Source organism: Callorhinchus milii, unplaced genomic scaffold (genome assembly GCF_018977255.1).
Source record: "Callorhinchus milii isolate IMCB2004 unplaced genomic scaffold, IMCB_Cmil_1.0 Scaffold15, whole genome shotgun sequence".
NCBI lineage: Eukaryota > Metazoa > Chordata > Chondrichthyes > Chimaeriformes > Callorhinchidae > Callorhinchus > Callorhinchus milii.
This window is the reverse complement of record NW_024704756.1, coordinates 1,760,128-1,785,765: the sequence shown is the minus strand read 5'-3', so window position 1 is coordinate 1,785,765 and position 25,638 is coordinate 1,760,128. Positions and strand designations below refer to the sequence as shown.

Below are 25,638 nucleotides of genomic sequence, written 5' to 3'. Positions count from 1 at the left end.
CTGTTTATGTACCTGTCCTGTGCACTGAACACAAGGCTGATTGCCCTGTATTCAAAAAAGGCATAAGGTACACTCAGCTTTATAAATAGGGGCATAGAATACAACATTAAGGAGATTATGATGAACCTTTATAAAACAGTGGTTAGGCCTCAGCGAGAGACTATGTTCAGTATTGGGCACCAAACTTTACGAAGTACGTCACACATTTCAAATAGTTGCTGAAATAAATAGAGGGGAGGGAGGAGAAATGTTTTCACACAGTGAGTTGTTCAGATCTGCAATGCATTGCCTCAAAGGGAGGTGGAAGCCGATTCAATGAGTAGTTCCTCTATTGCTGTGGGATCCTGAACTCACCCTTTCCGTTCAGTCCATTGCTTGTGTTGGTCTGAGCTGCACTCAAAACGTTGTGAGACCGATGGCGGATCTGGCCAGAGGCAGGTTCCTTGCTGAAGTGTCTTTGCCGATCGCCCTCCTTGTGATGGGTGAGTGATCTCTGTGACTTTGTGTACCGCAGTCCTGAGGGTGACTGGAAAGGCCAGAGCGGGCACAAGCTCCTGTTGTTGGCCGGTGTCTCATCAGTTGGTTTCCTTGTCTTCCTTCCAGACCTGCCCCTCCTTGTCTCAGGGTGCATTGGTTTCAGTGAGGCTCTCATGGGATTGCTCCGGGTCCAGGGACACTGCGGTTGAAGCGGGAGCTCGCCAGTGCCGGGCCTCTTGCCAGAGCCATTCCAAATGGTGAGGGTTTGGAAAAGAGTCATGAGACCCCTCACACTGACAGGAAACAGGGGGAGGGGAGGTGAGCAGCAGCCAGGATCGAGTTCATGCCTGAGGCCAGGACAGAGCACACTGTCAGGTGTACATATATCACCAGAGACACCAGAGCTGAGAAAACTGTTTGAAACTGACAGACAGACAGTCGACCGACTGACATTCGCTTCCCGTCACCGTGTCACTAACTTCCCTTTGTTATTTCTGATACATCCTAAACTCTCACAGTTCCTTTCCACAGTTAATATTAGAGACAATGTGGCCGATGCTCTTTGGGGGACAGTGGGTTCCCATAGGAGGAAACGCAGCGTTGTGTTTAAGAGTCTCCAAACCAGACTGAGAGTTCACATATGTCCGCCACCTAAACATGGAAATATCCCTGTGACTGGAATAGAATGTGCGCTCTCTCTCTCTCTTTCTCTCCCCCCGGAGGAACTCACACTGTTCACCTAATTCCGACAGTATTATGCACAGGCTGGCAGAGCCAGCCAAAGCTAATGATAATAATAGTTATGGCGATCAGCCTTGTTTTCACTGTGCAGTATATTCTGTGAAGCGCTTTGAGACGACTCGAAGACATGATAAAGCGCTATTTCAAATACAAGGTCTTACTGTATTTGACACTTACCACATGATCATGTTATCAGTTCGTCGAGATATCTCAAAGCACTTTGCGGAATTTACTGTGTGTTTTGCGGCCGTTACTTGTTATACGAACAAAATTCTCAACAAAACACACGGTCAGAACACTTGATAGCAAATCCTGTGAAGCGCTTTGAGACGTCCTGCCGAGGCCGGCATTAGATCATTATACACCCTGATACACCTCAATGTGGAGCCTGTGGTTCAGTGGTGACAGCACTCGCCTCGCAAGCGGGAGAACTGGGTTCTATTGCGGGCAGAGCGAAATGTTGGGCACATTTACTTCCTCCACACGCCTGTGTAGCCTCGCAGTTTGCAGGAACCCGGGCATTAGTGATTGGTGGATCACTTTTCCTGGTATAATAATCTGTAAAAAAAATAATAATTTGTTCACTCGATCCACGACTGTTTGTGGGACACTGCTGTTCGCAATTGGCTGCTGCGTTTCACCCACAATTAGACAGTCAACTAACTTTACAGTATATTCTGTGAAGCGCTTTGAGATGTCTAGAAGTGAGAAGCGCTATCTCAAATGTAAAGATTAGTATTATTAATAATGTACATTTTTAAACTCATTTTCTATTGCAGTTTACACAATGGGAATTGAAAATGTGGAGGCACAAGGTTAGTGTCTGTCGTCTGAGAATCTGTAACAAGGGAGAAGGGAATAGAGGGTAAAGGAGAGGGGAGGAGGAGACTGAGGGGGATAAGACACCAGCATGAACTGGGGCTCAGTAACCTCCTGCTGGGACTTTATCCCAACTTCCTGTCATCATTCAAACTGAAGTGCCCACCAGTGGGGAAATCATCTGGAATAGAATTGAACATTAAAAGGACACATTTGGGAGATGTCAAACAACTTCGCAAAGTTTATAGTAAACGACAACAACTTGCATTTATATAGCGCTCTTCACCGCGGGAAACGTCTCAGAACAACAACAAGTAATTGGATTACAAATAGCGCCTTTCACGCCGGGAGGACGTCCAAGGCACTGGACAATGAGGGGTTGGCACCTGAGCTGCAGGTTGGATCAGGGAAGGTGGGGATTTTCAGTCCGTAGTATTCCAGGGCATTCACTGCTGATGACAGCACAGCCGAGCCGGGCTCATTGGCACGATCAGGAAAGGCAGACCAGTCACTGGGGGCATGGAGTCATCCCACTCAGCTCCTGTTAACCCTGCAAGTCAATATCCTAACGGGTCGGGTGGTCCGAGCTGGACAAACAGTGGGAAAGCTTGCCAGGCAGCACTACCAATGGCAAGCTGTTGGTTTAGCTGGTTAGATCCAGCAGTTACCCCAACGAACACTCTGGGGTCTCAGGCCTTGGCTCTTGCCAACCTGCGCCTAATGCTTTCCGGAAGGTGAGCAGGAGGCGTTCCTCTGGGAAAAGAGTGCGCATTCCATTCCAACAAGCTATCTCTGGGATTGCCATTTGTAGGGATGAATGAAAATCTCAGTTTAGTTTGTGCTCTTAAGCACAATGATGGGTTTCTGCAGGTGTCAGACACGCGGCTGACCAGAAAAAACCCTCAGAGAATGACTGGTGCTATCAGGCACTGCGCTGAATGATTGTCTTTTTTATTCTGTTCTTTTTAGAACGACTGCCAAAGCCGACCCTGACCGTGGATCCCCCGTCAGGTGCTGTAACACTGGGCGATGTGACACTCACCTGTGCAGCTCCACAACACACTCCTGGGATGAGATTCTTTTTATACAAAGATGGTGCTATAGCATTACAGGAAACAACATTAGGAAATGTACCTGAGGGTGTTTTCCAGATCACAGGAGTCAAGTTCCAGAATAGCGGTGATTACTACTGTCTGTATGACATTGAGAGTTCACCAGGTGGGAGTGCGATATCATCAAAAGGCAGTGACAATGTGAAGATAACAGTTGAAGGTCCGTGAGTTTCCTGTTTCTCTCCATTGTTTGTGTCTCTGACCCCTCCCCCACCCCCCAGTCACTGGGGACTGAGAATCACCCCCCCGCTCACCCTGGACAGGGGGAAAGTGTGAGTCTGAGCATCAAACAGTGGCTTGTGAAGCTGTTATATCAGTTTGGGTGTAAACGTTTGAGAGAACGACTGATGCCGTCACAGACACTGAGCTGAATGATTGGCTTTTTATTCTGTTCTTTTTAGAACGAGCACCAAAGCCGACCCTGACCGTGGATCCCCCGTCAGGTCCTGTAACCCTGGGAGGCAATGTGACATTCACCTGCAGCTCCACAACACACACCTGGATGAGATTTAAGTTATACCAAAGACGATGCAGTTTCCTCACAGATCACCGGTCCAGTAATGTACCTGAGCTGTTTTCCAGATCACAGGAATCACCTCCCAGAATGATGGGCGTTACCACTGTGTGTATGACATTCCCAGTTCAGTGTCTGACAGACAGAGAGTGTCACAAACCAGTGACCCTGTGAAGCTAACGTTCAAGGTCAGTGAGATTCCTGTCCTCTCGTTATTTGTGTCTCTCCTCTTCACCACCGCCCCCCCACCACCACCGGACAGTCTGACTGACTGTCTGTCAATAAAACGTGTGACAGGGTTTGCCCTGACCTGGATCGGGGAGTCAGGCCTATTGCATGTTCCTTGCCCACCCTCAGCTGCCGTTCGTGGCCGCCCAGTTCCAGGTGTTAATGCAGTCTGTGTAAACCCCTCACACAAACCGGTCAAGCCCTCCCTGAGAGGGATTTACGAACTGCAATTAATAATAAAAATCTACTAAATTGGAAGTTTTATTTTGCTAATATCTGTTCATTCCCCTCCAGCTCCGCGGCCGGTCCTGTCCGTGTCTCCAGCCTCTGTGGTGAAGGGAGGCTCTGTCACGTTGACATGTACAGCTCCCAGCTCGGTCTCACCCTCACAGTTTACACTGTACCGCGAGGATCAGCCGGTCAGACAATCACCACACACGGGGCTTGTTAAAGTCTTCGAGATCAAAGCAATAAACGCCTCAGATGAAGGAAGTTACCGCTGCAGATATCAAACTGCTCAGTCTGTGGAGTCGCTGCCCAGTCCCCGTGTGCCGCTCACTGTGAGAGGTGAGGGAGCTCCCCCTTCATGCCCCAAACAATGAATTCACACTTTGGGTGTCGTGTGTCCAACAGACATGGAAACCCATGCCGTGAGCAGCCGAGTGTCTGACACACGCGGAAACCCACCCATGAAGATTTGGTGAATGACCAGTTTTATTTGGGGATTGTCAGCCTGGACCCGGGAAAGAGAAACTCCCTTCTCTTTTCCAATAGCCCCACAGGAGAGCTTTAACGTCCACCTCGACAGGAGCTCGGTTTAATATGGCATCCGTTGGACGGTGCCTTCCACAATGCAATGCCTCTGACAGTGCGGTGTCCCCCCTCCCCCCCAGCACTGCGCTGCACTAGTGTCTCACCAAGGCCCCAACTTGGGGGCGTGACCCCACGACCCCCTGACTCAGAGTTCCAGTCAAGGAGCCGGACGGGAACCTAGTGGTGTGTTTCAGATGAAAGCCTCAGTGAAACACAAACTAGATTGTACCCGTGTCGTGCTCTGGGGCCCCAACACTCACCAACAACGATCTTCCTGTTTCAGCTGTGGACTGGTGGCCGTAGCGGTGGGTGTGAAGCTGAGCGTTCTCCTCCTTCTGCACCTGGTGGTGGCTGCCGTGTGGATCTGCAAAGCCAGAGGTGACGGGGCAGACACTCACACACCAGGAGTCACCCGGGAAACCTCCTGAACGGCTGAAGCTTTTTGATGATGTGTTGAAGAGCCACGGAGGGGTGTGGGGCGTGTTACCAGCCAGACGGGCGCAGGCTGGCGCTTGTCTTATATTTCAGAGTCTCTCATTGACAAAAGGAGCTCAGACTCGTCGCTGTTCAGGGGAACAGGATCTGCAAGGCAAAGCTTGTGGTTAAAGACAGTCTGTCAGGTCGTCCTCCCTTCACTTGGGCCGAGAGTGAACACACATTTCCTCACCGTGAATCTGCCGGCTTCTCTGTCCTTGTCATGTGTGGCCTGGCTCAGTCACTCCCGCTTCTGAACCACAAGGTTGTGGGTTCAGCCCCTCCCTCCCCCCAACGTCAGGAGTTGAGCTCACAGTCTGGGCTGACGCTACAGTACAGTGTCGGGGGTGTGGGGCTGCATTGTCGGAGGTGCCGACCTTCGGTGAGACACCATTAAAGTGCTTCACAGAATATTACTGTGTGTTTTGTGGGCGAATGCGGCAGTTAACTTGTGCTCAGCAACAGCCCCACATAGTGCATTTGGCAATGACGCAAAACAGACTTAAAGTGAAGTGAACAACCAATTTAATTTGGGGATTGTTGGCCAGGAACCCGGGAAAGAGAAACTCCCTTCTCTTTTCGAACAGTGCCACGGAAGTTTTGATCAGCCAGACAAGGCCTTGTTTAATGTCTCAGTTGAAGGACGGCACCTCTGACAATGCAGCACATCCTCAGCACTGTGTTGGAGAGTCAGTTTAGATGATATAGATTTCAAGTCCCGACGTTGGTCTTGAACCCACGACCTTCTGACTCAGAGGAGAGAAAGCTACCACTGAGCCAGGCTGACACATTCCTCTTAATAAGCAGCTAATGTAGATTTCCCATCTCTGTTCTGTCTTCGCATAAAAATGTATGGCTGTCGCTCTCTCAGACAATAAACATAACTTTTCAAAGAAGCTTCAGCTTTATGTTAAAGCCAAACTGAAACTATTTCACAGGAACACTGGACTGCCGGGTGGGTGGGTGGGTGGGTGGGTGGGGGGTGTCAGCCTGATACCCACGGTGGGATGTAAAGGGGAGACGACGTAGGGAGGGATTGAGCCTGACGTGACCTCAGTGACACGGTATCCAGCAACAGGATAAAGTGTAAGAAATAGCACAGCTTCTGGAGCAAAGACACCAGGGATGGACGAGAGGTAAAAGGTAAGTCACACCCATGTTGCTGTCCATGTTATTACAATGCTTCACACCAGAAAGAAGGCCATTCAGCATCCCAGACAAGTGCCCCTGACGTGGCTTTATATGACGGTTTGTACTCCACAAAGGCCCCCACCCCTCCAATCCTCCCCTCACTCCTCTGTTCCCTTCTCCGTTACGTATACGTTCACTGTCCAGTGAGCGAAGGAAAACACGGCTTCCTGTTGGTAAAGGCTGAAAACCAGACTGTGAGAAACTCTCTTCTCATAGTCTCATAGCCCACCTCTGGCGGAGCAGGAACAGGAGACCTGGGAGTCCACATAAGCAAATCTTTGAAGGTGGCAGGACAGCTTGATAAAGCTGTTTATGTACCTGTCCTGTGCACTGAACACAAGGCTGATTGCCCTGTATTCAAAAAAGGCATAAGGTACACTCAGCTTTATAAATAGGGGCATAGAATACAACATTAAGGAGATTATGATGAACCTTTATAAAACTGTGGTTAGGCCTCAGCGAGAGACTGTGTTCAGTCTTGGGCACCAAACTTTACGAAGTACGTCACACATTGCAAATAGTTGCTGAAATAAATAGAGGGGAGGGGAGGAGAAATGTTTTCACACAGTGAGTTGTTCAGATCTGCAATTCATTGCCTGAAACGATGTTGGAAGCCGATTAAATCGGCAGTTCCTCTATTGCTGTGTGGATCCTGAACTCACCCTTTCCGTTCAGTCCGTTGCTTGTGTTGGTCTGAGCTGCACTCAAAACGTTGTGAGACCGATGGCGGATCTGGCCAGAGGCAGGTTCCTTGCTGAAGTGTCTTTGGCCCGATCGCCCTCCTTGTGATGGGTGAGTGATCTCTGTGACTTTGTGTACCGCAGTCCTGAGGGTGACTGGAAAGGCCAGAGCGGGCACAAGCTCCTGTTGTTGGCCGGTGTCTCATCAGTTGATTTCCTTGTCTTCCTTCCAGACCTTCACCTAATTCCGGACAGTATTATGCACAGGCTGGGCAGAGCCAGCCAAAGCTAATGATAATAATAGTTATGGCGATCAGCCTTGTTTTCACTGTGCAGTATATTCTGTGAAGCGCTTTGAGACGACTCGAAGACATGATAAAGCGCTATTTCAAATACAAGGTATTACTGTATTTGACACTTATCACATGATCACGTTATCAGGTCGTCGAGATATCTCAAAGCACTTTGCGGAATTTACTGTATGTTTTGCGGCCGTTACTTTTTATACGAACAAAATTCTCAACAAAACATACGGTCAAAACACTTGATAGCAAGTCCTGTGAAGCGCTTTGAGACGTCCTGCCGAGGCCGGCATTAGATCATTATTCTCTCCCTGATACACCTCAATGTGGAGCCTGTGGTTCAGTGGTGACAGCACTCGCCTCGCAAGCGGGAGAACTGGGTTCTATTGCGGGCAGAGCGAAATGTTGGGCACATTTACTTCCTCCACACGCCTGTGTAGCCTCGCAGTTTGCAGGAAGCCGGGCATTAGTGATTGGTGGATCACTTTTCCTGGTATAATAATCTGTAAAAAAAAAATAATAATTTGTTCACTCGATCCACGACTGTTTGTGGGACACTGCTGTTCGCAATTGGCTGCTGCGTTTCACCCACAATTAGACAGTCAATTAAGTTTACAGTATATTCTGTGAAGCGCTTTGAGATGTCTAGAAGACGTGAGAAGCGCTATCTCAAATATAAAGATTAGTATTATTATTAATGTTCATTTTTAAACTCATTTTCTATTGCAGTTTACACAATGGGAATTGAAAATGTGGAGGCACAAGGTTAGTGTCTGTCGTCTGAGAATCTGTACAAGGGAGAAGGGAATAGAGGGTAAAGGAGAGGGGAGGAGGAGACTTGAGGGGGATATAGACACCAGCATGAACTGGGGCTCAGTAACCTCCTGCTGGGACTTTATCCCAACTTCCTGTCATCATTCAAACTGAAGTGCCCACCAGTGGGGAAATCACTCTGGAATAGAATTGAACATTAAAAGGACACATTTGGGGGAATGTCAAACAACTTCAGCAAAGTCTATAGTAAACAACAACAACTTGCATTTATATAGCGCTCTTCACCGCGGGAAACGTCTCAGAACAACAACAAGTAATTGGATTTACAAATAGCGCCTTTCACGCCGGGAGGACGTCCCAAGGCACTGGACAATGAGGGGTTGGCACCTGAGCTGCAGGTTGGGATCAGGGAGAGGTGGGGATTTTCAGTCCGTAGTATTCCAGGGCATTCACTGCTGATGACAGCACAGCCGAGCCGGGCTCATTGGCACGATCAGGAAAGGCAGACCAGTCACTGGGGGCATGGAGTCATCCCACTCAGCTCCTGTTAACCCTGCAAGTCAATATCCTAACGGGTCGGGTGGTCCGAGCTGGACAAACAGTGGGAAAGCTTGCCAGGCAGCACTACCAATGGCAAGCTGTGTGGATTTAGCTGGTTAGATCCAGCAGTTACCCCAACGAACACTCTGGGGTCTCAGGCCTTGGCTCTTGCCAACCTGCGCCTAATGCTTTCCGGAATTGGGTGAGCAGGAGGCGTTCCTCTGGGAAGAGAGTGCGCATTCCATTCCAACAAGCTATCTCTGGGATTGCCATTTGTAGGGATGAATGAAAATCTCAGTTTAGTTTGTGCTCTTAAGCACAATGATGGGTTTCTGCAGGTGTCAGACACGCAGCTGACCAGAAAACCCTCAGAGAATGACTGGTGCTATCAGGCACTGCGCTGAATGATTGTCTTTTTTATTCTGTTCTTTTTAGAACGACTGCCAAAGCCGACCCTGACCGTGGATCCCCCGTCAGGTGCTGTAACACTGGGCGACAGTGTGACACTCACCTGTGCAGCTCCACAACACACTCCTGGGATGAGATTCTTTTTATACAAAGATGGTGCTGCAGCATTACAGGAAACAACATTAGGAAATGTACCTGAGGGTGTTTTCCAGATCACAGGAGTCAACTTCCAGAATAGCGGTGATTACTTCTGTGTGTATGACATTGAGAGTTCACCAGGTGGGAGCGCGATAACATCAAAAGGCAGTGACAATGTGAAGATAACAGTTGAAGGTCCGTGAGTTTCCTGTTTCTCTCCATTGTTTGTGTCTCTGACCCCCTCCCCCACCCCCCAGTCACTGGGGACTGAGAATCACCCCCCGCGCTCACCCTGGACAGGGGGAAAGTGTGAGTCTGAGCATCAAACAGTGGCTTGTGAAGCTGTTATATCAGTTTGGGTGTAAACGTTTGAGAGAACGACTGATGCCGTCACAGACACTGAGCTGAATGATTGGCTTTTTATTCTGTTCTTTTTAGAACGAGCACCAAAGCCGACCCTGACCGTGGATCCCCCGTCAGGTCCTGTAACCCTGGGAGGCAATGTGACATTCACCTGCACCGCTCCACAACACACACCTGGGATGAGATTTAAGTTATACAAAGACGATGCAGTTTCCTCACAGATCACCGGTCCAGTACATGTACCTGAGGCTGTTTTCCAGATCACAGGAATCACCTCCCAGAATGATGGGCGTTACCACTGTGTGTATGACATTCCCAGTTCAGTGTCTGACAGACAGAGAGTGTCACAAACCAGTGACCCTGTGAAGCTAACGGTTCGAGGTCAGTGAGATTCCTGTCCCTCTCCGTTATTTGTGTCTCTCCTCTTCACCACCGCCCCCCACCCACCACCGGACAGTCTGACTGACTGTCTGTCAATAAGACGTGTGACAGGGTTTGCCCTGACCCTGGATCGGGGAGTCAGGCCTATTGCATGTTCCTTGCCCACCCTCAGCTGCCGTTCGTGGCCGCCCAGTTCCAGGTGTTAATGCAGTCTGTGTAAACCCCTCACACAAACCGGGTCAAGCCCCTCCCTGAGAGGGATTTACGAACTGCAATTAATAATAAAAATCAACTAAATTGGAAGTTTTATTTTGCTAATATCTGTTCATTCCCCTCCAGCTCCGCGGCCGGTCCTGTCCGTGTCTCCAGCCTCTGTGGTGAAGGGAGGCTCTGTCACGTTGACATGTACAGCTCCCAGCTCGGTCTCACCCTCACAGTTTACACTGTACCGCGAGGATCAGCCGGTCAGACAATCACCACACACGGGGCTTGTTAAAGTCTTCGAGATCAAAGCAATAAACGCCTCAGATGAAGGAAGTTACCGCTGCAGATATCAAACTGCTCAGTCTGTGGAGTCGCTGCCCAGTCCCCGTGTGCCGCTCACTGTGAGAGGTGAGGGAGCTCCCCCTTCATGCCCCAAACAATGAATTCACACTTTGGGTGTCGTGTGTCCAACAGACATGGAAACCCATTGCCGTTAGCAGCCGAGTGTCTGACACACGCGGAAACCCACCCATGAAAATTTGGTGAATGACCAGTTTTATTTGGGGGATTGTCAGCCTGGACCCCGGGAAAGAGAAACTCCCTTCTCTTTTCCAATAGCCCCACAGGAGAGCTTTAACGTCCACCTCGACAGGAGCTCGGTTTAATATGGCATCCGTTGGACGGTGCCTTCCACAATGCAATGCCTCTGACAGTGCGGTGTCCCCCCTCCCCCCCAGCACTGCGCTGCACTAGTGTCTCACCAAGGCCCCAACTTGGGGGCGTGACCCCACGAACCCCTGACTCAGAGTTCCAGTCAAGGAGCCGGACGGGCACCTTGTGGTGTCCAGATGAAAGCCTCAGTGAAACACAAACTAGATTGTACCCGTGTCGTGCTCTGGGGCCCCAACACTCACCAACAACGATCTCCTGTTTCAGCTGTGGACTGGTGGCCGGTAGCGGTGGGTGTGAAGCTGAGCGTTCTCCTCCTTCTGCACCTGGTGGTGGCTGCCGTGTGGATCTGCAAAGCCAGAGGTGACGGGGCAGACACTCACACACCAGGAGTCACCCGGGAAACCTCCTGAACGGCTGAAGCTTTTTGATGATGTGTTGAAGAGCCACGGAGGGGTGTGGGGCGTGTTACCAGCCAGACGGGCGCAGGCTGGCGCTTGTCTTATATTTCAGAGTCTCTCATTGACAAAAGGAGCTCAGACTCGTCGCTGTTCAGGGGAACAGGATCTGCAAGGCAAAGCTTGTGGTTAAAGACAGTCTGTCAGGTCGTCCTCCCTACACTTGGGCCGAGAGTGAACACACATTTCCTCAGCGTGAATCTGCCGGCTTCTCTGTCCTTGTCATGTGTGGCCTGGCTCAGTCACTCCCGCTTCTGAACCACAAGGTTGTCCCCCCAACGTCAGGGAGTTGAGCTCACAGTCTGGGCTGACGCTACAGTACAGTGTCGGGGGGTGTGGGGCTGCATTGTCGGAGGTGCCGACCTTCGGGTGAGACACCATTAAAGTGCTTCACAGAATATTACTGTGTGTTTTGTGGGCGAATGCGGCAGTTAACTTGTGCTCAGCAACAGCCCCACATAGTGCATTTGGCAATGACGCAAAACAGACTTAAAGTGAAGTGAACAACCAATTTAATTTGGGGGATGTTGGCCAGGAACCCGGGAAAGAGAAACTCCCTTCTCTTTTCGAACAGTGCCACGGAAGTTTGATCAGCCAGACAAGGCCTTGGTTTAATGTCTCAGTTGAAGGACGGCACCTCTGACAATGCAGCACATCCTCAGCACTGTGTTGGAGAGTCAGTTTTGATGATATAGATTTCAAGTCCGACGTTGGTGTTGAACCCACGACCTTCTGACTCAGAGGAGAGAAAGCTACCACTGAGCCAGGCTGACACATTCCTCTTAATAAGCAGCTAATGTAGATTTCCCATCTCTGTCCTGTCTTCGCATAAAAATGTACGGCTGTTGCTCTCTCAGACAATAAACATAACTTTTCAAAGAAGATTCAGCTTTATGTTAAAGCCAAACTGAAACTATTTCACAGGACACTGACTGCCGGTGGTGGGTGGATGGGTGGGTGGGGGGTGTCAGCCTGATACCCACAGTGGGATGTAAAGGGGAGACGACGTAGGGAGGGATTGAGCCTGACGTGACCTCAGTGACACGGTATCCAGCAACAGGATAAAGTGTAAGAAATAGCACAGCTTCTGGAGCAAAGGCACCAGGGATGGACGAGAGGTAAAAGTCGCACCTATGTTGCTGTCCATCTTATTACAAAGGCTGTACGACACAGAAAGAGGCCATTCAACCCAACAAGTGCGTGCCAGGGTTTATACTTCACACAGGCCCCCACCCCTCCCAATCCTCCCGCTCACACCTCTGTTCCCTTCTCTGTCACGTATACGTTCACTGTCCAGTGAGCGAAGGAAAACACGGCTTCCTGTTGGTAAAGGCTGAAAACCAGACTGTGAGAAACTCTCTTCTCATAGTCTCATAGCCCACCTCTGGGCGGAGCAGGAACAGGGAGACCTGGGAGTCCACATAAGCAAATCTTTGAAGGTGGCAGGACAGCTTGATAAAGCTGTTTATGTACCTGTCCTGTGCACTGAACACAAGGCTGATTGCCCTGTATTCAAAAAAGGCATAAGGTACACTCAGCTTTATAAATAGGGGCATAGAATACAACATTAAGGAGATTATGATGAACCTTTATGAAACTGTGGTGAGGCCTCAGCGAGAGACTGTGTGCAATCTTGGGCACCACACTTTACGAAGTACGTCACACATTGCAAATAGTTGCTGAAATAAATAGAGGGGAGGGGAGGAGAAATGTTTTCACACAGTGAGTTGTTCAGATCTGCAATTCATTGCCTGAAAGGGAGGTGGAAGCCGATTAAATCAGCAGTTCCTCTATTGCTGTGCGGATCCTGAACTCACCCTTTCCGTTCAGTCCGTTGTTTGTGTTGGTCTGAGCTGCACTCAAAACGTTGTGAGACCGATGGCGGATCTGGCCAGAGGCAGGTTCCTTGCTGAAGTGTCTTTGCCGATCGCCCTCCTTGTGATGGGTGAGTGATCTCTGTGACTTTGTGTACCGCAGTCCTGAGGGTGACTGGAAAGGCCAGAGCGGGCACAAGCTCCTGTTGTTGGCCGGTGTCTCATCAGTTGATTTCCTTGTCTTCCTTCCAGACCTTCACCTAATTCCGGACAGTATTATGCACAGGCTGGGCAGAGCCAGCCAAAGCTAATGATAATAATAGTTATGGCGATCAGCCTTGTTTTCACTGTGCAGTATATTCTGTGAAGCGCTTTGAGACGACTCGAAGACATGATAAAGCGCTATTTCAAATACAAGGTATTACTGTATTTGACACTTATCACATGATCACGTTATCAGGTCGTCGAGATATCTCAAAGCACTTTGCGGAATTTACTGTATGTTTTGCGGCCTTTACTTGTTATACGAACAAAATTCTCAACAAAACATACGGTCAAAACACTTGATAGCAAATCCTGTGAAGCGCTTTGAGACGTCCTGCCGAGGCCGGCATTAGATCATTATTCTCTCCCTGATACACCTCAATGTGGAGCCTGTGGTTCAGTGGTGACAGCACTCGCCTCGCAAGCGGGAGAACTGGGTTCTATTGCGGGCAGAGCGAAATGTTGGGCACATTTACTTCCTCCACACGCCTGTGTAGCCTCGCAGTTTGCAGGAAGCCGGGCATTAGTGATTGGTGGATCACTTTTCCTGGTATAATAATCTGTAAAAAAAATAATAATTTGTTCACTCGATCCACGACTGTTTGTGGGACACTGCTGTGCGCAATTGGCTGCTGCGTTTCACCCACAATTAGACAGTCAATTAAGTTTACAGTATATTCTGTGAAGCGCTTTGAGATGTCTAGAAGACGTGAGAAGCGCTATCTCAAATATAAAGATTAGTATTATTATTAATGTTCATTTTTAAACTCATTTTCTATTGCAGTTTACACAATGGGAATTGAAAATGTGGAGGCACAAGGTTAGTGTCTGTCGTCTGAGAATCTGTACAAGGGAGAAGGGAATAGAGGGTAAAGGAGAGGGGAGGAGGAGACTTGAGGGGGATATAGACACCAGCATGAACTGGGGCTCAGTAACCTCCTGCTGGGACTTTATCCCAACTTCCTGTCATCATTCAAACTGAAGTGCCCACCAGTGGGGAAATCACTCTGGAATAGAATTGAACATTAAAAGGACACATTTGGGGGAATGTCAAACAACTTCACAAAGTCTATAGTAAACAACAACAACTTGCATTTATATAGCGCTCTTCACCGCGGGAAACGTCTCAGAACAACAACAAGTAATTGGATTTACAAATAGCGCCTTTCACGCCGGGAGGACGTCCCAAGGCACTGGACAATGAGGGGTTGGCACCTGAGCTGCAGGTTGGGATCAGGGAGAGGTGGGGATTTTCAGTCCGTAGTATTCCAGGGCATTCACTGCTGATGACAGCACAGCCGAGCCGGGCTCATTGGCACGATCAGGAAAGGCAGACCAGTCACTGGGGGCATGGAGTCATCCCACTCAGCTCCTGTTAACCCTGCAAGTCAATATCCTAACGGGTCGGGTGGTCCGAGCTGGACAAACAGTGGGAAAGCTTGCCAGGCAGCACTACCAATGGCAAGCTGTGTGGATTTAGCTGGTTAGATCCAGCAGTTACCCCAACGAACACTCTGGGGTCTCAGGCCTTGGCTCTTGCCAACCTGCGCCTAATGCTTTCCGGAATTAGGTGAGCAGGAGGCGTTCCTCTGGGAAAAGAGTGCGCATTCCATTCCAACAAGCTATCTCTGGGATTGCCATTTGTAGGGATGAATGAAAATCTCAGTTTAGTTTGTGCTCTTAAGCACAATGATGGGTTTCTGCAGGTGTCAGACACGCGGCTGACCAGAAAAAACCCTTCAGAGAATGACTGGTGCTATCAGGCACTGCGCTGAATGATTGTCTTTTTTATTCTGTTCTTTTTAGAACGACTGCCAAAGCCGACCCTGACCGTGGATCCCCCGTCAGGTGCTGTAACACTGGGCGACAATGTGACATTCACCTGTGCAGCTCCACAACACACTCCTGGGATGAGATTCTTTTTATACAAAGATGGTGCTATAGCATTACAGGAAACAACATTAGGAAATGTACCTGAGGGTGTTTTCCAGATCACAGGAGTCAAGTTCCAGAATAGCGGTGATTACTACTGTCGGTATGACATTGAGAGTTCACCAGGTGGGAGCGCGAGAGTATCAGAAGGCAGTGACAATGTGAAGATAACAGATGAAGGTCCGTGAGTTTCCTGTTTCTCTCCATTGTTTGTGTCTCTGACCCCCTCCCCCACCCCCCAGTCACTGGGGACTGAGAATCACCCCCCGCGCTCACCCTGGACAGGGGGAAAGTGTGAGTCTGAGCATCAAACAGTGGCTTGTGAAGCTGTTATATCAGTTTGGGTGTAAACGTTTGAGAGAACGACTGATGCCGTCACAGACACTGAGCTGAATGATTGGCTTTTTATTCTGTTCTTTTTAGAACGAGCACCAAAGCCGACCCTGACCGTGGATCCCCCGTCAGGTCCTGTAACCCTGGGAGGCAATGTGACATTCACCTGCACCGCTCCACACACACACCTGGGATGAGATTTAAGTTATACAAAGACGATGCAGTTTCCTCACAGATCACCGGTCCAGTACATGTACCTGAGGCTGTTTTCCAGATCACAGGAATCACCTCCCAGAATGATGGGCGTTACCACTGTGTGTATGACATTCCCAGTTCAGTGTCTGACAGACAGAGAGTGTCACAAACCAGTGACCCTGTGAAGCTAACGGTTCGAGGTCAGTGAGATTCCTGTCCCTCTCCGTTATTTGTGTCTCTCCTCTTCACCACCGCCCCCCACCCACCACCGGACAGTCTGACTGACTGTCTGTCAATAAGACGTGTGACAGGGTTTGCCCTGACCCTGGATCGGGGAGTCAGGCCTATTGCATGTTCCTTGCCCACCCTCAGCTGCCGTTCGTGGCCGCCCAGTTCCAGGTGTTAATGCAGTCTGTGTAAACCCCTCACACAAACCGGGTCAAGCCCCTCCCTGAGAGGGATTTACGAACTGCAATTAATAATAAAAATCTACTAAATTGGAAGTTTTATTTTGCTAATATCTGTTCATTCCCCTCCAGCTCCGCGGCCGGTCCTGTCCGTGTCTCCAGCCTCTGTGGTGAAGGGAGGCTCTGTCACGTTGACATGTACAGCTCCCAGCTCGGTCTCACCCTCACAGTTTACACTGTACCGCGAGGATCAGCCGGTCAGACAATCACCACACACGGGGCTTGTTAAAGTCTTCGAGATCAAAGCAATAAACGCCTCAGATGAAGGAAGTTACCGCTGCAGATATCAAACTGCTCAGTCTGTGGAGTCGCTGCCCAGTCCCCGTGTGCCGCTCACTGTGAGAGGTGAGGGAGCTCCCCCTTCATGCCCCAAACAATGAATTCACACTTTGGGTGTCGTGTGTCCAACAGACATGGAAACCCATTGCCGTGAGCAGCCGAGTGTCTGACACACGCGGAAACCCACCCATGAAGATTTGGGTGAATGACCAGTTTTATTTGGGGGATTGTCAGCCTGGACCCCGGGAAAGAGAAACTCCCTTCTCTTTTCCAATAGCCCCACAGGAGAGCTTTAACGTCCACCTCGATAGGAGCTCGGTTTAATATGGCATCCGTTGGACGGTGCCTTCCACAATGCAATGCCTCTGACAGTGCGGTGTCCCCCCTCCCCCCCAGCACTGCGCTGCACTAGTGTCTCACCAAGGCCCCAACTTGGGGGCGTGACCCCACGACCCCGACTCAGAGTTCCAGTCAAGGAGCCGGACGGGCACCTCGTGGTGTGTTTCAGATGAAAGCCTCAGTGAAACACAAACTAGATTGTACCCGTGTCGTGCTCTGGGGCCCCAACACTCACCAACAACGATCTCCTGTTTCAGCTGTGGACTGGTGGCCGGTAGCGGTGGGTGTGAAGCTGAGCGTTCTCCTCCTTCTGCACCTGGTGGTGGCTGCCGTGTGGATCTGCAAAGCCAGAGGTGACGGGGCAGACACTCACACACCAGGAGTCACCCGGGAAACCTCCTGAACGGCTGAAGCTTTTTGATGATGTGTTGAAGAGCCACGGAGGGGTGTGGGGCGTGTTACCAGCCAGACGGGCGCAGGCTGGCGCTTGTCTTATATTTCAGAGTCTCTCATTGACAAAAGGAGCTCAGACTCGTCGCTGTTCAGGGGAACAGGATCTGCAAGGCAAAGCTTGTGGTTAAAGACAGTCTGTCAGGTCGTCCTCCCTACACTTGGGCCGAGAGTGAACACACATTTCCTCAGCGTGAATCTGCCGGCTTCTCTGTCCTTGTCATGTGTGGCCTGGCTCAGTCACTCCCGCTTCTGAACCACAAGGTTGTGGGGTTCAGCCCCTCCCTCCCCCCAACGTCAGGGAGTTGAGCTCACAGTCTGGGCTGACGCTACAGTACAGTGTCGGGGGGTGTGGGGCTGCATTGTCGGAGGTGCCGACCTTCGAGTGAGACACCATTAAAGTGCTTCACAGAATATTACTGTGTGTTTTGTGGGCGAATGCGGCAGTTAACTTGTGCTAAGCAACAGCCCCACAAAGTGCATCTGGCAATGACGCAAAACAGACTTAAAGTGAAGTGAACAACCAATTTAATTTGGGGGATTGTTGGCCAGGAACCCGGGAAAGAGAAACTCCCTTCTCTTTTCGAACAGTGCCACGGAAGTTTGATCAGCCAGACAAGGCCTTGGTTTAATGTCTCAGTTGAAGGACGGCACCTCTGACAACGCAGCACATCCTCAGCACTGCGTTGGAGAGTCAGTTTAGATGATATAGATTTCAAGTCCCGACGTTGGTGTTGAACCCACGACCTTCTGACTCAGAGGAGAGAAAGCTACCACTGAGCCAGGCTGACACATTCCTCTTAATAAGCAGCTAATGTAGATTTCCCATCTCTGTCCTGTCTTCGCATAAAAATGTACGGCTGTCGCTCTCTCAGACAATAAACATAACTTTTCAAAGAAGCTTCAGCTTTATGTTAAAGCCAAACTGAAACTATTTCACAGGACACTGACTGCCGGGGTGGGTGGTGGGTGGGTGGGGGGTGTCAGCCTGATACCCACGGTGGGATGTAAAGGGAGACGACGTAGGGAGGGATTGAGCCTGACGTGACCTCAGTGCCACGGTATACAGCAACAGGATAAAGTGTAAGAAATAGCACAGCTTCTGGAGCAAAGACACCAGGGATGGACGAGAGGTAAAAAGTCGCACCCATGTTGCTGTCCATCTTATTACATAGGCTGTACAACACAGAAAGAGGCCATTCAGCCCAACAAGTGTGTCAGGGTTTATACTTCACACAGGCCCCCACCCCCAATCTTCCCCCTCACACCTCTGTTCCCTTCTCCGTCACGTATACGTTCACTGTCCAGTGAGCGAAGGAAAACACGGCTTCCTGTTGGTAAAGGCTGAAAACCAGACTGTGAGAAACTCTCTTCTCATAGTCTCATAGCCCACCTCTGGGCGGAGCAGGAACAGGGAGACCTGGGAGTCCACATAAGCAAATCTTTGAAGGTGGCAGGACAGCTTGATAAAGCTGTTTATGTACCTGTCCTGTGCACTGAACACAAGGCTGATTGCCCTGTATTCAAAAAAGGCATAAGGTACACTCAGCTTTATAAATAGGGGCATAGAATACAACATTAAGGAGATTATGATGAACCTTTATGAAACTGTGGTTAGACCTCAACTAGAGACTGTGTTCAGTCTTGGGCACCAAACTTTACGAAGGATCACACATTTAAAATAGTTGCTGAAATAAATAGAGGGGAGGGGAGGAGAAATGTTTTCACACAGTGAGTTGTTCAGATCTGCAATTCATTGCCTCAAAGGGAGGTGGAAGCCGATTAAATTGGCAGTTCCTCTATTGCTGTGCGGATCCTGAACTCACCCTTTCCGTTCAGTCCGTTGCTTGTGTTGGTCTGAGCTGCACTCAAAACGTTGTGAGACCGATGGCGGATCTGGCCAGAGGCAGGTTCCTTGCTGAAGTGTCTTTGCCGATCGCCCTCCTTGTGATGGGTGAGTGATCACTGTGACTTTATGTACCGCAGTCCTGAGGGTGACTGGAAAGGCCAGAGCTGGCACAAGCTCCTGTTGTTGGCTGGTGTCTCATCAGTTGGTTTCCTTGTCTTCCTTCCAGACCTGCCCCTCCTTGTCTCAGGGTGCATTGGTTTCAGTGAGGCTCTCATGGGATCGCTCCGGGTCCAGGGACACTGCGTTGAAGCGGGAGCTCTCCAGTGGCCGAGCCTCTTGTCAGAGCCATTCCAAATGGTGAGGGTTTGGGAAAGAGTCATGAGACCCCTCACACTGACAGGAAACAGGGGGAGGGGAGGTGAGCAGCAGCCAGGAACGAGTTCATGCCTGAGGCCAGGACAGAGCACACTGTCAGATGTACATATATCACCAGAGACACCAGAGCTGAGAAAACTGTTTGAAACTGACAGACAGACAGTCGACCGACTGACAATCGCCTCCCGTCACCGTGTCACTAACTTCCCTTTGTTATTTCTGATACATCCTAAACTCTCACAGTTCCCTTTTCCACAGTTAATATTAGAGACAATGTGAGCCGATGCTCTTTGGGGGACAGTGGGTTCCCATAGGAGGAAACGCAGCGTTGTGTTTAAGAGTCTCCAAACCAGACTGAGAGTTCCACATATGTCCGCCACCTAAACATGGAAATATCCCTGTGACTGGAATAGAATGTGCGCTCTCTCTCTCTCTTTCTCTCCCCCCGGAGGAACTCACACTGTTCACCTAATTCCGGACAGTATTATGCACAGGCTGGGCAGAGCCAGCCAAAGCTAATGATAATAATAGTTATGGCGATCAGCCTTGTTTTCACTGTGCAGTATATTCTGTGAAGCGCTTTGAGACGACTCGAAGACATGATAAAGCGCTATTTCAAATACAAGGTATTACTGTATTTGACACTTACCACATGATCACGTTATCAGGTCGTCGAGATATCTCAAAGCACTTTGCGGAATTTACTGTATGTTTTGCGGCCGTTACTTGTTATACGAACAAAATTCTCAACAAACACACGGTCAGAACACTTGATAGCAAATCCTGTGAAGCGCTTTGAGACGTCCTGCCGAGGCCGGCATTAGATCATTATTCTCTCCCTGATACACCTCAATGTGGAGCCTGTGGTTCAGTGGTGACAGCACTCGCCTCGCAAGCGGGAGAACTGGGTTCTATTGCGGGCAGAGCGAAATGTTGGGCACATTTACTTCCTCCACACGCCTGTGTAGCCTCGCAGTTTGCAGGAAGCCGGGCATTAGTGATTGGTGGATCACTTTTCCTGGTATAATAATCTCTAAAAAAAAATAATAATTTGTTCACTCGATCCACGACTGTTTGGGGACACTGCTGTGCGCAATTGGCTGCTGCGTTTCACCCACAATTAGACAGTCAATTAACTTTACAGTATATTCTGTGAAGCGCTTTGAGATGTCTAGAAGTGAGAAGCGCTATCTCAAATGTAAAGATTAGTATTATTATTAATGTTCCTTTTTATGAACTCATTTTCTATTGCAGTTTACACAATGGGAATTGAAAATGTGGAGGCACAAGGTTAGTGTCTGTCGTCTGAGAATCTGTACAAGGGAGAAGGGAATAGAGGGTAAAGGAGAGGGGAGGAGGAGACTTGAGGGGGATATAGACACCAGCATGAACTGGGGCTCAGTAACCTCCTGCTGGGACTTTATCCCAACTTCCTGTCATCATTCAAACTGAAGTGCCCACCAGTGGGGAAATCACTCTGGAATAGAATTGAACATTAAAAGGACACATTTGGGGGAATGTCAAACAACTTCGCAAAGTTTATAGTAAACGACAACAACTTGCATTTATATAGCGCTCTTCACCGCGGGAAACGTCTCAGAACAACAACAAGTAATTGGATTTACAAATAGCGCCTTTCACGCCGGGAGGACGTCCCAAGGCACTGGACAATGAGGGGTTGGCACCTGAGCTGCAGGTTGGGATCAGGGAGAGGTGGGGATTTTCAGTCCGTAGTATTCCAGGGCATTCACTGCTGATGACAGCACAGCCGAGCCGGGCTCATTGGCACGATCAGGAAAGGCAGACCAGTCACTGGGGGCATGGAGTCATCCCACTCAGCTCCTGTTAACCCTGCAAGTCAATATCCTAACGGGTCGGGTGGTCCGAGCTGGACAAACAGTGGGAAAGCTTGCCAGGCAGCACTACCAATGGCAAGCTGTGTGGATTTAGCTGGTTAGATCCAGCAGTTACCCCAACGAACACTCTGGGGTCTCAGGCCTTGGCTCTTGCCAACCTGCGCCTAATGCTTTCCGAAATTGGTGAGCAGGAGGCGTTCCTCTGAAAAGAGTGCGCATTCCATTCCAACAAGCTATCTCTGGGATTGCCATTTGTAGGGATGAATGAAAATCTCAGTTTAGTTTGTGCTCTTAAGCACAATGATGGGTTTCTGCAGGTGTCAGACACGCGGCTGACCAGAAAAAACCCTCAGAGAATGACTGGTGCTATCAGGCACTGCGCTGAATGATTGTCTTTTTTATTCTGTTCTTTTTAGAACGACTGCCAAAGCCGACCCTGACCGTGGATCCCCCGTCAGGTGCTGTAACACTGGGCGACAATGTGACACTCACCTGTGCAGCTCCACAACACACTCCTGGGATGAGATTCTTTTTATACAAAGATGGTGCTGCAGCATTACAGGAAACAACATTAGGAAATGTACCTGAGGGTGTTTTCCAGATCACAGGAGTCAACTTCCAGAATAGCGGTGATTACTACTGTCTGTATGACATTGAGAGTTCACCAGGTGGGAGCGCGATACATCAAAAGGCAGTGACAATGTGAAGATAACAGTTGAAGGTCCGTGAGTTTCCTGTTTCTCTCCATTGTTTGTGTCTCTGACCCCCTCCCCCACCCCCCAGTCACTGGGGACTGAGAATCACCCCCCGCGCTCACCCTGGACAGGGGGAAAGTGTGAGTCTGAGCATCAAACAGTGGCTTGTGAAGCTGTTATATCAGTTTGGGTGTAAACGTTTGAGAGAACGACTGATGCCGTCACAGACACTGAGCTGAATGATTGGCTTTTTATTCTGTTCTTTTTAGAACGAGCACCAAAGCCGACCCTGACCGTGGATCCCCCGTCAGGTCCTGTAACCCTGGGAGGCAATGTGACATTCACCTGCACCGCTCCACACACACACCTGGGATGAGATTTAAGTTATACAAAGACGATGCAGTTTCCTCACAGATCACCGGTCCAGTACATGTACCTGAGGCTGTTTTCCAGATCACAGGAATCACCTCCCAGAATGATGGGCGTTACCACTGTGTGTATGACATTCCCAGTTCAGTGTCTGACAGACAGAGAGTGTCACAAACCAGTGACCCTGTGAAGCTAACGGTTCGAGGTCAGTGAGATTCCTGTCCCTCTCCGTTATTTGTGTCTCTCCTCTTCACCACCGCCCCCACCCACCACCGGACAGTCTGACTGACTGTCTGTCAATAAGACGTGTGACAGGGTTTGCCCTGACCCTGGATCGGGGAGTCAGGCCTATTGCATGTTCCTTGCCCACCCTCAGCTGCCGTTCGTGGCCGCCCAGTTCCAGGTGTTAATGCAGTCTGTGTAAACCCCTCACACAAACCGGGTCAAGCCCCTCCCTGAGAGGGATTTACGAACTGCAATTAATAATAAAAATCAACTAAATTGGAAGTTTTATTTTGCTAATATCTGTTCATTCCCCTCCAGCTCCGCGGCCGGTCCTGTCCGTGTCTCCAGCCTCTGTGGTGAAGGGAGGCTCTGTCACGTTGACATGTACAGCTCCCAGCTCGGTCTCACCCTCACAGTTTACACTGTACCGCGAGGATCAGCCGGTCAGACAATCACCACACACGGGGCTTGTTAAAGTCTTCGAGATCAAAGCAATAAACGCCTCAGATGAAGGAAGTTACCGCTGCAGATATCAAACTGCTCAGTCTGTGGAGTCGCTGCCCAGTCCCCGTGTGCCGCTCACTGTGAGAGGTGAGGGAGCTCCCCCTTCATGCCCCAAACAATGAATTCACACTTTGGGTGTCGTGTGTCCAACAGACATGGAAACCCATTGCCGTGAGCAGCCGAGTGTCTGACACACGCGGAAACCCACCCATGAAGATTTGGGTGAATGACCAGTTTTATTTGGGGGATTGTCAGCCTGGACCCCGGGAAAGAGAAACTCCCTTCTCTTTTCCAATAGCCCCACAGGAGAGCTTTAACGTCCACCTCGACAGGAGCTCGGTTTAATATGGCATCCGTTGGACGGTGCCTTCCACAATGCAATGCCTCTGACAGTGCGGTGTCCCCCCTCCCCCCCAGCACTGCGCTGCACTAGTGTCTCACCAAGGCCCCAACTTGGGGGCGTGACCCCACAAACCCGACTCAGAGTTCCAGTTAAGGAGCCGGACGGGCACCTCGTGGTGTGTTTCAGATGAAAGCCTCAGTGAAACACAAACTAGATTGTACCCGTGTCGTGCTCTGGGGCCCCAACACTCACCAACAACGATCTCCTGTTTCAGCTGTGGACTGGTGGCCGGTAGCGGTGGGTGTGAAGCTGAGCGTTCTCCTCCTTCTGCACCTGGTGGTGGCTGCCGTGTGGATCTGCAAAGCCAGAGGTGACGGGGCAGACACTCACACACCAGGAGTCACCCGGGAAACCTCCTGAACGGCTGAAGCTTTTTGATGATGTGTTGAAGAGCCACGGAGGGGTGTGGGGCGTGTTACCAGCCAGACGGGCGCAGGCTGGCGCTTGTCTTATATTTCAGAGTCTCTCATTGACAAAAGGAGCTCAGACTCGTCGCTGTTCAGGGGAACAGGATCTGCAAGGCAAAGCTTGTGGTTAAAGACAGTCTGTCAGGTCGTCCTCCCTACACTTGGGCCGAGAGTGAACACACATTTCCTCAGCGTGAATCTGCCGGCTTCTCTGTCCTTGTCATGTGTGGCCTGGCTCAGTCACTCCCGCTTCTGAACCACAAGGTTGTGGGGTTCAGCCCCTCCCTCCCCCCAACGTCAGGGAGTTGAGCTCACAGTCTGGGCTGACGCTACAGTACAGTGTCGGGGGGTGTGGGGGCTGCATTGTCGGAGGTGCCGACCTTCGAGTGAGACACCATTAAAGTGCTTCACAGAATATTACTGTGTGTTTTGTGGGCGAATGCGGCAGTTAACTTGTGCTAAGCAACAGCCCCACAAAGTGCATCTGGCAATGACGCAAAACAGACTTAAAGTGAAGTGAACAACCAATTTAATTTGGGGGATTGTTGGCCAGGAACCCGGGAAAGAGAAACTCCCTTCTCTTTTCGAACAGTGCCACGGAAGTTTGATCAGCCAGACAAGGCCTTGGTTTAATGTCTCAGTTGAAGGACGGCACCTCTGACAACGCAGCACATCCTCAGCACTGCGTTGGAGAGTCAGTTTAGATGATATAGATTTCAAGTCCCGACGTTGGTGTTGAACCCACGACCTTCTGACTCAGAGGAGAGAAAGCTACCACTGAGCCAGGCTGACACATTCCTCTTAATAAGCAGCTAATGTAGATTTCCCATCTCTGTCCTGTCTTCGCATAAAAATGTACGGCTGTCGCTCTCTCAGACAATAAACATAACTTTTCAAAGAAGCTTCAGCTTTATGTTAAAGCCAAACTGAAACTATTTCACAGGACACTGACTGCCGGGGGTGGGTGGGTGGGTGGGTGGGTGGGGGGTGTCAGCCTGATACCCACGGTGGGATGTAAAGGGGAGACGACGTAGGGAGGGATTGAGCCTGACGTGACCTCAGTGCCACGGTATACAGCAACAGGATAAAGTGTAAGAAATAGCACAGCTTCTGGAGCAAAGACACCAGGGATGGACGAGAGGTAAAAGGTAAGTCACACCCATGTTGCTGTCCATGTTATTACAACACAGAAAGAGGCCATTCAGCCCAACAAGTCCATGTCAGGTTTGTACTCCACAAAGGCCCCCACCCCTCTTAATCTTCCCCCTCACTCCTCTGTTCCCTTCTCCGTTACGTATACGTTCACTGTCCAGTGAGCGAAGGAAAACACGGCTTCCTGTTGGTAAAGGCTGAAAACCAGACTGTGAGAAACTCTCTTCTCATAGTGTCATAGCCCACCTCTGGGCGGAGCAGGAACAGGGAGACCTGGGAGTCCACATAAGCAAATCTTTGAAGGTGGCAGGACAGCTTGATAAAGCTGTTTATGTACCTGTCCTGTGCACTGAACACAAGGCTGATTGCCCTGTATTCAAAAAAGGCATAAGGTACACTCAGCTTTATAAATAGGGGCATAGAATACAACATTAAGGAGATTAT

At 49.9% G+C, this 25,638-nt stretch overlaps 2 protein-coding genes and 3 long non-coding RNA genes across 6 annotated transcripts; all 5 read left to right on the top strand.

The window, feature by feature from the left end:
- Window positions 1–372: 372 nt before the first annotated feature.
- LOC121850196 lies at window positions 373–3,048 on the top strand. Its single transcript, XR_006085492.1, has 3 exons — window positions 373–482; window positions 1,998–2,033; window positions 3,007–3,048. It is a non-coding gene; the product is annotated as an uncharacterized LOC121850196 (long non-coding RNA).
- A 4,098-nt stretch (window positions 3,049–7,146) lies between these two features.
- Window positions 7,147–9,142, top strand: LOC121850221. Its single transcript, XR_006085513.1, has 3 exons — window positions 7,147–7,161; window positions 8,081–8,116; window positions 9,101–9,142. It is a non-coding gene; the product is annotated as an uncharacterized LOC121850221 (long non-coding RNA).
- A 57-nt stretch (window positions 9,143–9,199) lies between these two features.
- Window positions 9,200–11,519, top strand: LOC121850219 (Fc receptor-like protein 2). Of its 2 annotated transcripts, XM_042340906.1 has the most exons (3): window positions 9,200–9,406; window positions 10,295–10,567; window positions 11,096–11,519. In XM_042340906.1, the coding sequence occupies exons 1-3, from the start codon at window positions 9,205–9,207 to the stop codon at window positions 11,239–11,241; spliced, it is 621 nt and encodes a 206-aa protein (XP_042196840.1). In that variant the 5' UTR covers window positions 9,200–9,204; the 3' UTR covers window positions 11,242–11,519. The 2 variants fall into 2 exon arrangements, 1 of the variants encoding a protein (XP_042196840.1); XR_006085511.1 differs by lacking the exons at window positions 10,295–10,567; window positions 11,096–11,519 and adding an exon at window positions 9,650–9,816.
- A 1,590-nt stretch (window positions 11,520–13,109) lies between these two features.
- LOC121850220 lies at window positions 13,110–15,256 on the top strand. The gene is made up of 3 exons (XR_006085512.1): window positions 13,110–13,231; window positions 14,149–14,184; window positions 15,171–15,256. It is a non-coding gene; the product is annotated as an uncharacterized LOC121850220 (long non-coding RNA).
- Window positions 15,257–19,229: 3,973 nt separating this feature from the next.
- Window positions 19,230–24,336, top strand: LOC121850214 (immunoglobulin superfamily member 1-like). The gene is made up of 6 exons (XM_042340812.1): window positions 19,230–19,313; window positions 20,838–20,873; window positions 21,856–22,068; window positions 22,131–22,160; window positions 23,047–23,319; window positions 23,850–24,336. The coding sequence occupies exons 1-6, from the start codon at window positions 19,247–19,249 to the stop codon at window positions 23,993–23,995; spliced, it is 765 nt and encodes a 254-aa protein (XP_042196746.1). The 5' UTR covers window positions 19,230–19,246; the 3' UTR covers window positions 23,996–24,336.
- The last annotated feature ends 1,302 nt before the right edge of the window (window positions 24,337–25,638 follow it).